This window comes from Dipodomys spectabilis, unplaced genomic scaffold (genome assembly GCF_019054845.1).
Source record: "Dipodomys spectabilis isolate Male_0828 unplaced genomic scaffold, ASM1905484v1 ptg000147l, whole genome shotgun sequence".
Taxonomy (NCBI): Eukaryota; Metazoa; Chordata; class Mammalia; order Rodentia; family Heteromyidae; genus Dipodomys; species Dipodomys spectabilis.
In genome coordinates this window covers 5469947-5486493 of record NW_024870824.1, presented here as the reverse complement: position 1 = coordinate 5486493, position 16547 = coordinate 5469947, and the positions used below count along the sequence as shown (strand labels likewise).

Genomic DNA, 16547 nt, shown 5'->3' with positions numbered 1-16547 from the left:
TTAACAAGGAAGCAGAAAATAAAAAATGGGCTGTGGTCTCGTGGGGGCCAAGCTGTGATGTTCTTGGCCAGGCCCTGAGTGAATACTGTGCCTGAAGTGAGGGGGTTTTCAGCTAAGCCAAGGTCAGAGTGACCTGCATGCTTAGACAAGCACGTGAGCCAGCACCTGGTGCCTTGCTTGACCTGGGGGAATAGGCAGGAGTCAGTCCTTCATATTCCATCTTTAGATACATAAAAAGATTGAGCTGAGGGGCTGGGAAGGTGACTCAGTAGTAGAGTGCAGTTTTTCTTATTCAGGAAAACACCACTTTAAAATCCTTGGAGTGGCAAGCATCTAGAAACCTGAGGTTTCAAAGAAGACTAGGGGAGCTTCATGTGTCTCCCCTTTCTCTGCTGGTGAGTCATTGAATATGATCCTCAACAGTAAATTGGGGTACCATGAGCATTGTATAGCAACTCTGGATTTATAACTGACTTTTTCTAAGCTGAAAAGAGGTTGGACAAGTAAAGTTAGAGTAGAGGAAAAATAAGAACCAGATGTCTTCTAATTTTTTTATTTACATTTAATAAGGAAACTTTTTTTTTTTTTTTTTTTGGCTAGTCCTGGGCTTTGAGCTGAGGGCCTGGACTCTGTCCCTGAACCTCTCTGTGGCTCAAGGCTATCACTCTACCACTTGAGCCACAGCACCACTTCCAGCTTTTTCTGCTTATGTGGTGCTGAGTAATTGAACCCAGGGCCTCTGCATGCAAGGCAAGCGCTCTACCACTAAGCCACCTTCCCAGCCCCAGGAAACATTTTTTTCCTAAGCCCTTTTTTCCCCTTTTGTTTCTTTTTCTTCTTCTTAATCTTTTTTTGAAATTTTGTTATTGTTGTCACCCATACTAGCTTTGAATTCCTGTGTTCTTGAACTCGTTATCTTTCTGATTCAGCTGTGGTGACAGTTCCTCTCTCACTCCCTCCTTCCTTCTTTCCTCTCAATCTTCCTTGCTTCTTGTATCAGTTTAAACTCAGAACCAGAGTGCCTGAGTTAGTCAGGCACTCTACTGCTGAGCCACATCACCAGCCATTTTTTGTCCTAGTTAGTGTGTGTGTGTGTCTGTGTATGCATGTGCGCATGTACTTGAACTCAGACAACTCTACTTCTTAATTCATGGCTGGTACTACCACTTCAGCCACACACTCCTTCCCTTGCTGGCTAATTGGAGATAAGAGTCTTGTGGACTTGACTTTTCTTCCCTGTCTGGCTTCAAACCTCCATCCTCAGATCTCAGCCCTTCCTGTAAGCTAAATGTGAGCCACCAGTGCTACCAGTGTCCAGCCTGCTTCCTTCTTTCCTTTCTTTGTTTTTCTGCCCCAGCTACAAGCTAGAATTATAGGTGTGTGCCACGGCTTCTTTATTCTTTTTCCTCTTCATAGTGAAAGCGGTATGTGCTCATTATGAAAGTGGCTTTAAAAGTATAGGAAAGAGAGCTGGGAAGGTGGCTCAGTGGCAGAGCGCTTGCCTTGCATGCATGAGGCCCTGGGTTCGATTCCTCAGCACCATATAAGCAAAAAGAAAAAAGCCGGAAGTGGCGCTGTGGCTCAAGTGGTAGAGCGCTAGCCTTGAGCTGAAGAGCTGCGGGACAGCGCCCAGGCCCAGAGTTCAGGCCCCATGACCAGACCTCCCTCCCCCCCCCCAAAAAAAAAAACAAAACAAACAACAACAAAAGTATAGGAAAGACAAAGCTACTACCTAAAAATAGAATTAATGTTACCTAATTTAATGTGGCTTTACAAAGCTAAGGTCATATTGAATATACAATTTTTTAAAATTTTGTTTGTACTTTTTGAGGCATGGTCTTTCTATGAATCTCAGGTTGGCCTCTAACTAAAAAATTCTGCTTTGGCCTCCCTCATACTTCGATTACAGGTATATACCACTATGCCCAGCTCCAGACATAAAATTTGATGTCTTACTTTTTTTTTTTGGTTTCGTTTTCGTGCTGGGGATGGAAGCAGGACATGAAACATGCTAAGCTGTGTTCTACCAGTAAACTATATCTCCAGGCCATTTGTTTCTGTTTTCTAATATTGCAAACTTTAGGGGTTTTTTTTTGTACTTTTGTATGAATATGTGTTTTGGATGAATATATTTTTTCTTTGCAAACATTATTTTAAAGGACTTCAAAAATAAATACACTAGTGGCGCTGTAGCTCAAGTGGTAGAGCGCTCGCCTTGAGTTGAAGAGCTGAGGGACAACGCCCAGGCCCAGAGTTCAAGCCCCACGACCGACAAAAATAGATAAATAAATAAATAAATAAATACACTATATATTATTGGACACAGATATATTCACATATTACTTTAACAAATAATATTACAAATTCTTGAGCATTAATCTTTGTATTTCACATAGAATTGGAACAAGAATTACTAGGTTTAAAATTTTGGCCTGGGGCTAGGCACCAGTAGCTCAGGCCTGTAATCTTAGCTATTCAGGAGGCTGAGATCTGAGAATCATGGTTCAAAAAGCCAGCCTGGACAGGAAAGTCTCTGAGACTCTTATCTCCAATAAACCACCAGAAAACTAGAAGTGGTGTTGTGGCTCAAATGATAGAGTGCTCTCCTTGAGCTGAAGAGCTGAGGGACAGCACCCAGGCCCAGAGTTCAAGCCCATAACCACCCCAAAAAAAATTTTTTTTGGCCTGGAGCCTGTGGCTCACACCTATAATCCTAGCTACTCTGGAGGCTGAGATCTAATGATCAAGATTCAAAGCCAGCCCAGGCAGGAAAGACAGTGAGACTTTTATCTACAATTAACCACCAAAAAACCGGAAGTGGTAGAGTGCTCACCTTGAACTGAAGAGCTCAGGGACAGTGCCTAGGCCCAGAGTGCAAACCCCATGACCGACCAAAAGGAAACAACTTTTATTTATTTATTTATTTATTTTGAAGGAATACGGCTTAGTGGTAGAGTGCTTGCCAAGCATGCACTGGGATTGATTCCTCAGTATCACATAAACAGAAAAAGCTGGAAATGGTACTGTGGCTCAAGTGGTAGAGTGCTACCCTTGAGCAAAAGAAGCTCAGAGACAGTGCCCAGGCCCTGAGTTCAGGCCCCAAAACTGGTAAAAAAAACCAAAAAAATTAAGATTTTTGAGCTGGAAACCAGTGCCTCATGCCTGAAATCCTAGATACTAAGAAGGCTAAGATCTGAAGATCCTGGTTCAAAGCAAGCCCAAGCAAACAAATTCCAGGAAACTGTTACTTTCATTTAATTAGTAAAGAGCTGAAAGTAGAGGAGTAGCTTGAGAGGTAGAGTACCCGCTCTGAGCAGAACAAAACTAAGAAAGAGCATGAGGCCCTGAATTCAAGAGCCACTCCTAGAACAACAACAACAACAACAAAACGCCAACCAACCAGCCAAACAAAAAAATGTGTGTGTGTGTGTGTGTGTGTGTGTGTGTGTGGTTTTGGTGTATACTCCAGATTCCTCTTTTGAAAGATTACAAGAATTTAGAGTTTTTTAAATTGTTATTATTGAGGAGTTGTAAAATGAATTGTAATTCCATAAGTCAGGTAATGACTATAATGCTTCCTGGATAATGTTACCCCTTCCTTTGCTTTTCTCCGTTTTCTCCCTCCTGTTTCTGCCCACAAGTTGCTTAGTTCATTTTTTACATAGTTTATATTGAATACCATGACTCCATTTGTTCACCCTACCTCCCTCCATTCCTGTACCCCCCTAAGAATTTAGATTTTTATGAGTAATCCATTTCTTATAGCTTTGTCATCATTTAAAATGTTATTAATTAGACAAGTGAAATATTTTGTTTTATATTAAAAATATTTAAGTTGGATGCTGGTGGCTCATGCCTGTAATCCTAGTTACTCAGGAAGTTGGGATCTCAGGATTGCAGTTTGAGACCAACCCAGGCAGAAAAGACCGTAAGACTCTTATCCCCAATTAACCACCAAAAAAACCCCAGAAGTAGAATTGTGGCTTTTGTGGTAGAGTGCCTATCTTGAGTGAAAAGCCAAGGGACAGTGCCCTGGCCCTAAATTCAAGTCCTAGTATCAGAAAAAACAAAAACAAAAACAAAACCCCAAAAAACTAGTGATGTCATGTGAATGTATTAAACATTTTGAATTGTTTCTATCTTTTGATTATTGTGAGTAATGCTGCTGTGAAGAGAATATACAAATCTGGAGGAGTGGTTCATCAATAGACTGCCTGCCTAGCAAGTATAAACTCCTGATTTCAAACTCTAGGACCACAAAAAAAATTATCTATAACTTTGAGTTCCTGTTTTCAGTTCTTTTTTTTTTTTTTTTCTTTTTGTGTGCCAGTGCTAGGGCTGGAAATCAGGGTCAAGGCAGACTCTTAGGCTGATGATATACCACCATTGGAACCATAACTACATTTCCAGGTGTTTGTTTGTTTTAGTTTTAGTTTTTTGTTGGTCAAGGGGCTTGAACTCTGGGCCTGGGCACTGTCCCTCAGCTTTTCAGCTCAAAACTCTACCACTTGAGCCACAGCATTACTTTTGGTTTTCTGGTGGTTAATTGGAGATAAGAGTCTCATGGACTTTCCTGCCCAGAATGGCTTTGAACGTGATCCTCAGATCTCAGCCTCCTGAGTAGGATTACAGGTGTGAGCCACCTGCACCTGGCTTATATTTCTAGTTTTTTGCTGGGTAACTGGAGAGTCTCATGGACTTCCCTGCCTGGGCTGGGCTTTGAACCACAATCCTCAGACCTCAAACAACTGAGCAGCTAGGATTACAGGTGTGAGCCTAGCTCTTGCATTTAAATATTTTTTTTAGGGCTGGGAAGATGGCTTAGTGGTAGAGTGCTTACCTAGCATGCATGAAGCCCTGGGTTCGATTCCTCCATACCACATACACAGAAAAAGCTGGAAAGGGGTGCTGTGGCTCAAGTGGTAGAATGCTAGCCTTGAGCAAAAGAAGCTCAGGGACAGTGCCCAGGCCCTGAGTTCAAGCCCCAGGACTGGCAAAAAAAAGGAAAAATATTTTAATGTTTTATATTTTGTGGCTGAACTCATGACTTCACGCTTGCAGGTGGCTCCACCATTTGAACTATATTTCTGCCAAGTCTTTTATGTATTTTAAGTCAATCTTTGTATGGTTTAAGATAAGGTCCTAAATAGGCATGGGAAGTGTTTTGTTTATTTTTGTTTTTTGCTCGTTTGTTTTTGAGACAAGGTCTCATTATATGCCCAAGACTAGTCCAGAACTTAGGATCCTCCTTCCTCAGCCTCTCAGATTCTGGGTTATAAGTATAGCTCACCACACCCAGTTCTGGATACGTTTTAATATTGTTAATATACTTGACAGAACAATGGAATCTTGGAAAATGAAATGAAATATCTAGGCAGTCCCATTACTGCAGTTTCAAAGTTGGATAAAAATCCAAAACTAGAAGACAACATGATAGAAGGGATTTCAAGAGAATTGACTGACTTTTCCTTGAAAGATGAAGAAGACATCAAGGTACAGTACTATCTGATGATATCTTTGCATTTTCCTCATTTTATTTTTGAGTAAACAATATTGTGTGTCTAATATGTTTCAGCCACTGTCCCACATGTTAGTATTACAGAGATCAAGAAGACATGGTTTTAGAGCTGGGAATAGTCGTACATACCTATAATCTCAGCATTTGAGAGATAGAAGCAAAATGATTGAGTTAAGGTCAGCTTGGTTTACAGAGAGGAACCTTGTTATAAAAACAAAAATGAAAATAGACATGATCATTAGACTTAGAGCTATCTGATTAGTAGTGTGTTAGAGGTATGTGTGGTTGTTTGTGGACATCTTACTCCTGGGTAGGCAGGTTCCAGTTAGTAAGTTTGAGAAGCTCATCATCAATGTAATCTGGTAGTGGATGAACTATACCAAACATGATAATTGAAATTATTGTAGTATATCTGCCCGCCTATTTCTTTTTATCCTCCCTGTATCTGAAGCCCGTGGCCTTTTGAGCTATGTACTAATATGCCAAAGATAGTTTCTGAGGCATTTCTGAATCAACTTTTAAATAAATCTGGGTGTTAGTACCTTTTAAGTTTGTTCATTTTACAAGATAAATAGGCTATAGTGGAATTAGAACACTTGTTTTAGTTCTTATTCTCTTATTTACTCCTGTTATAACCATTTGCAAGGCAGTTAATGTTGCCTCAGTGAATAAACTTTTGTTTTTCATTTATAAATTGGGCAACATAGCAAAAATTTTCCATAGGATTGTTGTAAATATGAAAAATATTAAGTTTTTGTGCTCATCTCATGCATATTTATGTAGACATGAATAGTAGCTATTTGGTAAAGGATGTGTTGATTTGATTGTAGTGTTAATTTGATTTTACACACAGATTGCATGTATGAATAGAATTATGCAATTTTTCACCCAGGCCCAGAGTTCAGGCCCCATGACCGGACCCAAAAAAAAAAAAAAAAAGAATTATGCAATTTTTGTCCACTATACCTCACATAAAACTGAAAAAAATTACTATTTTTATTATTCCACTTTCTAGGGGGAGGGTTGTTGTTGCTAGTACTGGGGCTTGAAATTACTGCCTCATACTCTCCCTCAGGGTTTTTCACTCATGGCTTGTGTTCTATCACGTGAATCATACCTTCAGTCTGACATATGCTAGTTAATTGGAGATAGAGTTTCTCAGATTATCTGCCTGGGCTTCTTTCAAATGGAACGCATCAGACCTCACCTAGAATTACAAATGAGCCACCAGCACCCAGCTCACTATATACATTTTAACTTCATACTTTATACTTGAATATATTCTTCCTTGTAAAAATGAAAACACAAGCTGGGTACCAGTGACTCACACTTGTAATCCTAGCTACTCCAGAGGCTAAGATCTGAGGATCATGGTTCAAAGCCAGTCCGGGCAGGAAAGTCCCTGAGACTCTTATCTCCAATAAACCACTAGAAAACCAGAGTAGCACCCAAGCACAGAGTTCAAGCCCCACGACCGACAAAAAACAAACAAACAAAAAACAATGAGCCACAAGTGCTTGGCTTCCATTTCCTTTTTTTTTTTTTGGTCAGTTGTGGGGCTTGAACTCTGGGCCTGGGTGCTGTCCCTCACCTCTTCAACTCAAAGCAGCACTCTACCTCTAGAGCCACAGCATCACTTCCAGTTTCCTAGTGGTTTATTGGAGATAAGAGTTTCATGGAAGCCGGGCGCTGGTGGCTCACGCCTGTAATCCTAGCTACTCAGGAGGCTGAGATCTGAGGATCGCGGTTCAAAGCCAGCCCGGGCAGGAGAGACCGTGAGACTCCTATCTCCAATAAACCACCAGAAAACCGGAAGTGGCGCTGTAGCTCAAGTGGTAGAGCGCTCACCTTGAGCTGAAGAGCTGAGGGACAGTGCCCAGGCCCAGAGTTCAAGCCCCACGACCGATAAAAAAAAAAAAAAAAGAGTTTCATGGAGTTTCTTGCCCGGGCTGGCTTTGAACCGTGATCCTCAGATCTCAGCCTCCTGAGTAGCTAGGCCTACAGGAGTGAGCCACCAGCGTCCAGCTTTGTGACTCATACTTGTACTCATCCTAACTACTCAGGAATCTGAGATCTGAGGATCATGGCTTGACACCAACCTGGGCAAAAGCCCTTGAGACTCTTAACCACTAAAAAGCCAGAGGTGGAGCTGTCTTTCAAGTGGTAGAATGCTGGCCTTGAACAGGAACTCAGGGACAACTCCCATACTCTGAGTTCAAGCCCAGGACCAGAAAAAAAAAAAAAAAGTGAAATAGTAAGGGAGAATGTAAAGGGAGTGAGATTGATTGGAATGCACTGTAAATATGTTTGGAAATGTAATAATAAAATTTAGCCTGGTATAATATAAACTAATTAAAAATAGTTGAAAAAAATTAAGACCCTTGGCCTAGAAACATGGTTCTACTAGTAAAACACTTGTAGCAAGTGCAAGACCCTGGGTTTAATGCTAGCATGAGAAATAAATACATGAATAATTTTTTTTTAGTGGGTGAGGACAAGAGGGAAAAAGTGGGAGAAAGCAAAGGAAGGGGTAACATTTTCCAGAAAAAAATATACTCATTACCTGACTTATGAAACAGTAGCCCCAGTATATATCACCTTTATAAATAACTATAAAACAACTAAAATAAAAGAAATGGGAAAGTTTATGTTGGCTCATAGTTTTGAAGATTTTGGTCTATGGTGCATCAACCTTGTTGCTTTTTGGCCTGAAGCATGAGAGACATCTTGGTAGAAGCATGTGGCAGAGAATTAGCTCATTTCATGGCACCCAAGTCATGGCACTGTGAAAGTATAACTTTGGAGTCCTCCAAAACAGAGTATTAAGTAGAGTGGACAGTAGAAATGAGAAGATCCAGTCATTTCCAAGAGTAGACTGTGCCGTGTTGGTGACCAGAACAGTGGGAGAATCAACCACTTTCCATTGCATCATGTATCCTGGTGACTGGGGTTCCACATGCCCTTGGGAAGCATCATCTAAGTTTCACTCCACTTCAGTGGAGTGTTCTTCATAAGGCTATTTCTTTTTCCTTGTTTTATTTTTTTTTGGCGGGGTGGGGGGGGGGGATTTGGCAGTATTGGGATTTAAACTTAGGGCTTTTCACTTGAGAGCCCTGTAGGCTAACCTTTCTCTTTTTTTTTTCTTTTTCTTTTCTTTCTTTTTTTCTTTTTCTTTCTTTCTTCCTTCCTTTTTTTTGGCTAACCATAGTGATTTCTTTTTTTTTTCCTTTTTTTCATTTTGGACTGCTGTTGAGTCTTTTTTTTTTTCTTTTGGGTCCGGTCATGGGGCCTGAACTCTGGGCCTGGGCACTGTCCCTCAGCTCTTCAAGGCTGGCGCTCTACCACTTGAGCCACAGCGCCACTTCTGTCTTTTTTCTTTGTTTGTTTGTTTGTTTTGGGTCTGGTTATGGGGTCTGAACTCTGGGCCTGGGCGCTGTCCCTCAGCTCTTCAGCTCAAGGCTAGCGCTCTACCACTAGAGCCACAGCACCACTTCCAGATTTTCTGCTTATGTGGTGCTGAGGAATCGAACCCAGGGCCTCAGGCATGCAAGGCAAGCGCTCTACCACTGAGTCACCTTCCCAGCCCCCCATAGTGATTTCTTTTTCATCAAATTAAAAACTATTTATTTATTTATTTTTTACTGAGGTCCTGTTAAGTGTAAGGTACTGGGGGTTCAGTGGTAACTAAAACAGACTAGCATTTACATATTTAAAAATTTTTTTTATTGTGAAAATACCGTACAGAGGGGTTACAATTACACGGGCAAGATAATATATTAGCATTTATATTTTTGTCAAGGAAATAACTAAAACCAAAACAATAATAACAAAAATGAAACTTTTTAAAATTAGGTTATTAGATCTTTTAGTTAGAGTTCTTGGTTGTAAATAACATAAACTGATTCTAGTTTATTCTCAAAGAAGAAGTGGGATTTTCCTGGAGGGTATTAGGGAACTGTAAGAATTATCAGAGATGCCAGGCGCCCGTGGCTCATGCCTGTAATCCTAGCTACTCAAGAGGCTGAGATCTGAGGATCACAGTTCAAAGCTAGCCCGGGCAGTAAAGTCCGTAGACTCTTATCTTCAATTAACCACCAGAAAACTGGAAGTAGCACTGTGGCTCAAGTGGTAGAGCACTTGCCTTGAGCTGAAGAGTGCAGGGACAGCGACCAGGCCCAGAATTCAAGCCCCATGACTGAAAAAAAAAAAAAAAAGAAAAGAATTATCAGACTCAAAAGGTAAGGCTGAGGGAAGGTGGCTCAATGGTAAAGTGCTTGCCTTGCATGCTTGAGGCCCTGGGTTCAATTCCTTAGCACCCATAAGCAAAAAAAAAAAAAAAAAGCCGGAAGTGGTGGTGTGGCTCAAGTGGTAGAGCACTAGCCTTGAGCTGAGGGGCAGCGCCCAGGCTCAGAGTTCAGGCCCACGACCAGACCCAAAATAAAAAACAAAACAAAAGGTAAGGCTGAGCCAAAACATGGAAACATAGTACTCAGGCTCAGGATGCTCCCACTTACTGGCTGGATTCTCAGTACTGCTGTTACTGGCCTCCTCCTGTGGAACATGGTCTAAGCTACCACTGGACTTTTATACTCTTGGCTGTTGATGCCATCTACTATATTATGCCATCTACGATATGATGTGGCTTAAGCTTGAAATCCTAGCTATTCAGGAGGCTGAGATATGAGGATCAAGATTTAAAAACAGCCTGTACAGAAGAGTCTGGGACTTTTCTCCAATTAACCAAAAAAGAAAAAAGCTGGATTGGAGGCATGGCTCAAATAGTAGAACACAGCTATGTGAGGCTCTGAGTTCAAACTCCAATTACCCGCCCCCCCCCCAAATAATTAACATATCTTATGTTTCTGTTTTATTCTTCACAGTTCAGTATCTAGTTGCCTTGAATGGATATAGGGAATATGTATCTCCCTTGGCCTCCTTACCAGAAGTCAAGGTTGCATCCCACCTAACTTTAGATTTTAGTAAAATAGGATTCTAGGCAGCCAAATTGCCAATGTCTTTCATAACAGACAATGTAACTTAGCAATTACACTATTTGTGTATGATGAAGGAAACAAAATGGGAGCTGAAATAGTCTAATTGAAGGAATATTTAATAAGGGAAGGCCTTGTGATGTTAGGAAAACGAACCCTCAAATATGTATTTTAATGTTTTTGTTTCTTTCATGCATGTGTTTCTAACGCATTTATAAGATTATTTCTTTGTTGCTTTGTATGTCCCTCCCCCACAGTATAACCCCCACTTTCACTATATTTGATGTCAGTATAACATGTGGAGGAGATGGGGACAAACAAGTCGTTTAAGGATTCAGGTGGACCTGTTGCAACAATGAGAAGTACAAAATGTCATGTCAAAACCAGCTTTACAATGTCGGTGTGGGGGGGGAGGGGGGGTATGATTGGGTGGGGGGGAGGGGGGAGGCTGGGAAGGGAGGTGAAGGGTAAACAAAGGAGGAGGTTGCAATGCTTGGTAAGAAATATATGCATTATCCTGCCCATGTAATTGTAACCCCTCTGTACAGTATGTTCTCAAATAAAATAAAATAAAATTAAAAAAAAAAATAAGGGAAGGCCTCTGAACCATGACATATTAAAATACCTTAAGTAAGATGCCTAGAACTGAGGAGATTCCTAAGATGAGACTTTCCATGCTAAAGCTGGAAAAGTCCCAGGTAAACTGTGATTGAAGTTGGTCACCCTGGTTGTATATAAACCACACATATCAAAAGTAGAGGAAAGAGCATTCCACAAAGGTACAAAGGTTCCAAGATTGGAAGGATTTCGTTGTGTTAGAAGACTTGAGATCAGGTATAAGTTTATGAGTTGTTTGAGGTAGGAAAGAAGAGGTAGACAAGAGGCAGATTCCACAGGGCTTTTATGCTGTGATGAACAAGTGAATGTTTGGATTGAATCTAAGTGCAGTTGGGAAGGTTTTTTGTTTCTCTGTGTGTGTTTATGCTGATATTGGGGCTTGAACTCAGGGCCTCTTGCTCTTGATCAGATCTTTCACTCAGGTCTGGTGCTCAATTGGTATACTTCCAGTTCCAGATTTTGTTGGTTAATTACAGACAAGAGTCTCTTGAATTTGTCTTACTAAGCTGATTTTGGACTTCAATTCTCTGATTTCAGGTCTGAGTAATTAGGACTATAGGCATGAGCCACTGGTGCCTAGCTAAGGGAGGGTTTTGTTTTGTTGTTGTTGGTAGTGGGGTCTAAACTCGGCCTTAGTGCTATCCCTCAGCTCTTCAGCTTAAAGCTAGCACTCTACCACTTGAGCCACAGCGCCACTTCCGGCTTTTTCTGCTTATGTGGTGCTGAGGAGACAAACCCAGAGCCTCATGCATGCAAGGCAAGTACTCTACCACTGAGCCACCTTCCCAACCCCTAAGGGAAGGTTTTTAAGCAGGGGTATAACATGATCTCTCCAGGTGTTGGTGGCTTACCTGTAATCCTAGTTAATCAGGAGGCTGAGACTTGAGGATCAAAATTTGAAACCAGCCCAGGCAGAAATGTCCACAAGATGCCATCTCCAGTTAATTAGCAAAAATGCCAGACTGGAGGTATGGTTTAAGTGGCAGAGCACCAGATGTGAACAAGAATGCTAAGCAAAGCTTGGCATCAGTCCTAACTACCCAGTAAACTGAGATCTAAAGATCATGGTTCAAAGCCATCCTGAGCAGAAAAGTCTCATCTCCAATTACTCAAAAACCAGGAGTGTCGCTGTGGCTCAAGTAGTAGTGTGCTAGATTTGAGCACAAAGAGGCTCAAGAACAGTGCCCAGACCCTGAGTTCAAGCCCCACAACTGACAAAAAAAAAAAATGGTAGGGCTGGGAAGGTAGTTCAGTGGTAGAGTGCTTGCCTCGCATGCATGAGGCCCTGGGTTCGATTCCTCAGCACCACAAAAATAGAAAAAGCCAGAAGTGGCTCTGTGGCTCAAGTAGTAGAGTGCTAGCCTTGAGCTGAAGAGCTGAGGGACAGTGCCCAGGCCCAGAGTTCAGGCCCCACGACTGACAAAAAAAAAAGAGAGAGAGAGAGAGAGAAAGAGGCCCTGAGTTCAACCCCTAGCACCAGTACAAAAGAAAAGAAAAGAAAGGAATAGGGAAAGAAATGGAAGGGAAGGGAAAGAAAAGGGTAGGAAGGAAAGAAAAGGGAAAGGTTGGGCTGGGAAGTTGGCTCAGTGGTAGAGGGTAGAGTACTTGCCTGGCATGCATGAGGCCCTGGGTTCAATTCCTCAGCACCACAAAAGCAGAAAAAAGCCAGAAGTGGTAGGACGCTGAAGAGCTGAGGGACAGCGTCCAGGCCCAGAGTTCACCCCCCACGACAGCAAATAAAAAATGAAAAGAGAACAAAAGAAAAAGGTAGGAAGGGAAAGACCATGAGGGATGGGTTAGGAAGGATTCTGAGTTAAGCTGGTAGTCTAAGTAGTCCCAACAAGAATTGGTAAGATGGGGACTGGGAATGTGGCTTAATGGTAGAGTGCTTGCCTAGCATGCATGAAGCCCTGGATTTGATTTCTCAACACCATATAAACAAAAAAAGCTGGAAGTGGTACTATTGGTAGAGTGCTAGACTTGAGCAAAAAGAAGCTCAGGGCCGGGCGCTGGTGGCTAACGCCTGTAATCCTAGCTTCTCAGGAGGCTGAGATCCGAGGATTGCGGTTCAAAGCCAGCCCGGGCAGGAAAGACCGTGAGACTCCTATCTCCAATAAACCACCAGAAAACCGGAAGTGGCGCTGTAGCTCAAGTGGTGGAGCACTCGCCTTCAGCTGAAGAGCTGAGGGACAGCGCCCAGGCCCAGAGTTCAAGCCCCACGACTGACAAAAAATAAAAAAAGAAGCTCAGGGACAGTACCCAGGCTCCGAGTTCAAGCCCCAGAAGGGGCACACACACAAAAAATAGTAAGATGGGCATGGTAGTACATACCTGTAGTGTCAGGTACTCAGGAGGCTGAGGCAGAAGGAACTCTTTTTTTTTTTTTGGTCAGTGTGGGGCTTGAACTCTGGGCCTGGGCGCTGTCCCTCAGCTCTTCAGCTCAAGGTGAGCACTCTACCTCTTGAGCCACAGCACCACTTCCAGTTTTCTGAGTGGTTTACTGGGGATAAGAGTCTCACGGACTTTCCTGCTTGGGCTGGTTTTGAACCGCTGTCCTCATATCTCAGCCTCCTGAGTAGCTAGGATTACAGGCATGAGCCACTGGTGCCCAGCCGGAAACTCCTGTAGCTAGGATTACAAGTGTGAGCCACCAGTACCTGGCTTCATTATCCTATTTTATCATGTATTATTTCAGCACCAGAGATTGACTATAGGGCCTCTTGTTTGCTGGGCAGGTGCTCTACCACTTGCGCTATACCCTAGCCTGATGTTGTTCATCCTAGACTGCATAAAAAACAGAAGCTAAGATAGATGCTCAGGTAGCTCATACTTAGAGGCTGAGATCTGAGAAATGTGGTTGGAAGCTAGCCTAGGCAGGAAAATCCATGAGATTCTTATCTCTACTTAACCTCCAAAAAGTCGAAAGTAGGAACTCTTGAACCCATAAGTTAATTACAGGTTGAGGAACATGTTAAGACTCCATCTCAACAACAACAATATAGAATGTTGGTGGTAGCCTGGCCTAGTATGGTGGCTATGGAAGCAGAGAAATGCATGAATTCAGGATGTATTTTTTCTTGTTTTTATGTTTATATATTTGATCAGTATATGTTAATTATATGAAGTAGAGGATTTTCATGCATACCCTCCTCTACTACTTGTTTCTCCCAGCCCCCTTCCCACCCAGCTTCCACAAATGACAGGAAACATGTAATACTTAATCTTTGTGAATTGTTTCATTTCACTTAAAAGGATGAGTTCAAATTCTATCATTTTCCAGAAAGTGATTTTTGGATATAGACTTAACAGGATTTGATGGGTTGGATGACTGTGAAGGAAAGATGGGATTAAGGATGACTTATACATGTGAAATTCAGTGTGTTCTATTTCTCTCTCTCTCTCTCTCTCTCTCTCTCTCTCTCTGTGTATACGCGTGCGTGCGCACATGTGTGCTTGAATTCAGGACTTAGGTACCATCCCTTAGCATTTTTGTTCAAGGACAGCATTCTATCCCTTGAGCCACAGCTCCATTTCTAGCTTTTTGGTGGTTAATTGAAGACAAGTCTCATGGACTTTCTACCCTGGCTGGCTGGATCTTCAACTCTAAGCCTCCTGGGTATCTAGGATTACAGGCATGAACCACCAATGCCCTACATATTATAGATTACCAACAGACAATAAAAGGTATGTGTGTAGATTAGTTTCACTGACATAGAAATATATTTATGACATAATTAAGTACATGTTAAAAAATTGGTGCCCGGCATGAACTTCGTTTTGAAACAAGGTATACTAAATAGTCCTGGCTGACCTTGAACTTTCTGCTTCAGTTTGTAAAGTGCTGGCATTGCAAGTGTATTCCCCCATTCCTGGCTACCATTCAACTTTTATACATTTTTTTCAACTTTTATACATTCAGTGTGATGTTAAGTTTCTTGAGATTACCTTCAAGTTTAAGGAAGTTTCCTTCTATTACTAGCTTGCTGAAAGATTTTATAAAGCAGGAACATAATTAATTTGCCAAGTGCCTGCTTTCTCTGCATCTATTGAGATAGACATAAAAATGTTTTCCTCTTCTTCTTGTTAATATGATGAGTTCATTGATTTAAAAAATTATTTTTTGGCAATACGAGAGTGTGAACTCAAGACCTTGCACTTGCTTGTCTGCGTGTATTTTTTTTTTTTTTAATTACTGAGCTCTCCTTTTTTTGTTGTTTTTTGGTGGTAGTACTGGGGCTTAAACTCAGGGACCTCATATTCTTGGTCAGGTTTTTTACTCACAGCTAGCATTTTTCTACTTGAGCAATACATTCAGTCTAGCATCTTCAGTTAACTGGAGAGGGATGGAGTCTCACAGACTTTTCTATCTGAGCGCGCTTCAAACCATGATCTTCAGCTCTTAGCTCTTAGCATTCTGAGTAGTTACAATTCCGAGTGTGAGCCACTGGCACCCAATGTAATCTTCTGGGTTTTTGTTTTACTTTGAGAAAATGCAAGAGAACTTGAATTGGTTGGATAGTTAAGTGATACTTCTGGTTATCTGCTTAAAAAAAAATTTTTTTTTTGCTCATACTGAGATTTGAATTCAGGGTCTAGGTGCTGTTTGGACACTGAGCTTTTTTGCTCAAATATTAACACTGTACCACTTGAATCACAGCTCTACTTTTGACTTTTTGGAGGTTAATTGGAGATAGAATCTCATGGATTTTCCTGCCTAGGCTGGCTTCCAACCACATTTCTCAGATCTCAGCCTCTAAGGATGAGCTACCTGAGCATCTGTCTTAGCTTCTGTTTTTTATGCAGTCTAGGATGAACAACATCAGGCTGGGGTATAGCTCAAGTGGTAGAGCACCTGCCCAGCAAACAAGAGGCCCTATAGTCAATCTCTGGTGCTGAAATAATACATGATAAAATAGGATAATGAAGCCAGTGCTAGTGGCTCACACCTGTAATCCCAGCTGCTCACCTGGGCAGGAAAGTCTGAGACTCTTATCTCCAATAAACCACCAGAAAATAGGAAGTGGCACCATGGCTCAAGTGGTAGAGCACTCACTTTGAGCTGAAGAGCTCAGGGACAGTGCCCAGGCCCAGAGTTCAAGCTCTATGACTGACCAAAAAAAAAAAAATAGGATAATGAATAGCAGAACAACATCATGTAGTAGCTTGGTCTGGTAGAAAGCAATTTCTTTCTCTTTTTCCTATCTTCCTTTTAAAAAATTGTAAATATTTTACATATTTTATAAAAAGCAATCTGGCATTATGGAAAGAAAATGCAAGTAAGCAAATGGTTCAGGCCCCACAACTGGACCCCCCCCAAAAAAAAAGTATATTACAAAACATGTATTTGTTTAACATAATTATTTCATAAATATATTTCCATGTCAATGAGATTAATTACAATATACTTTTTTTTTTTTTTT

The 16547-nt window shown here is 41.5% G+C and overlaps 1 protein-coding gene across 4 annotated transcripts in view; it reads left to right on the top strand.

Annotated features, from left to right (window-relative positions):
* The window catches only part of Cdc25c (cell division cycle 25C), a 38497-nt gene that overhangs the window by 11425 nt on the left and 10525 nt on the right, over nt 1-16547 (top strand). For 2 of the 4 annotated variants that reach the window (XM_042692107.1, XM_042692108.1), the window contains 2 exons: nt 297-395; nt 5338-5493. In XM_042692107.1, coding sequence (XP_042548041.1) covers nt 297-395; nt 5338-5493 — 255 coding nt within the window. The remainder of the gene's footprint in view (nt 1-296; nt 396-5337; nt 5494-16547) is intronic. The other 2 variants (XM_042692110.1, XM_042692109.1) reach the window with 1 other exon arrangement.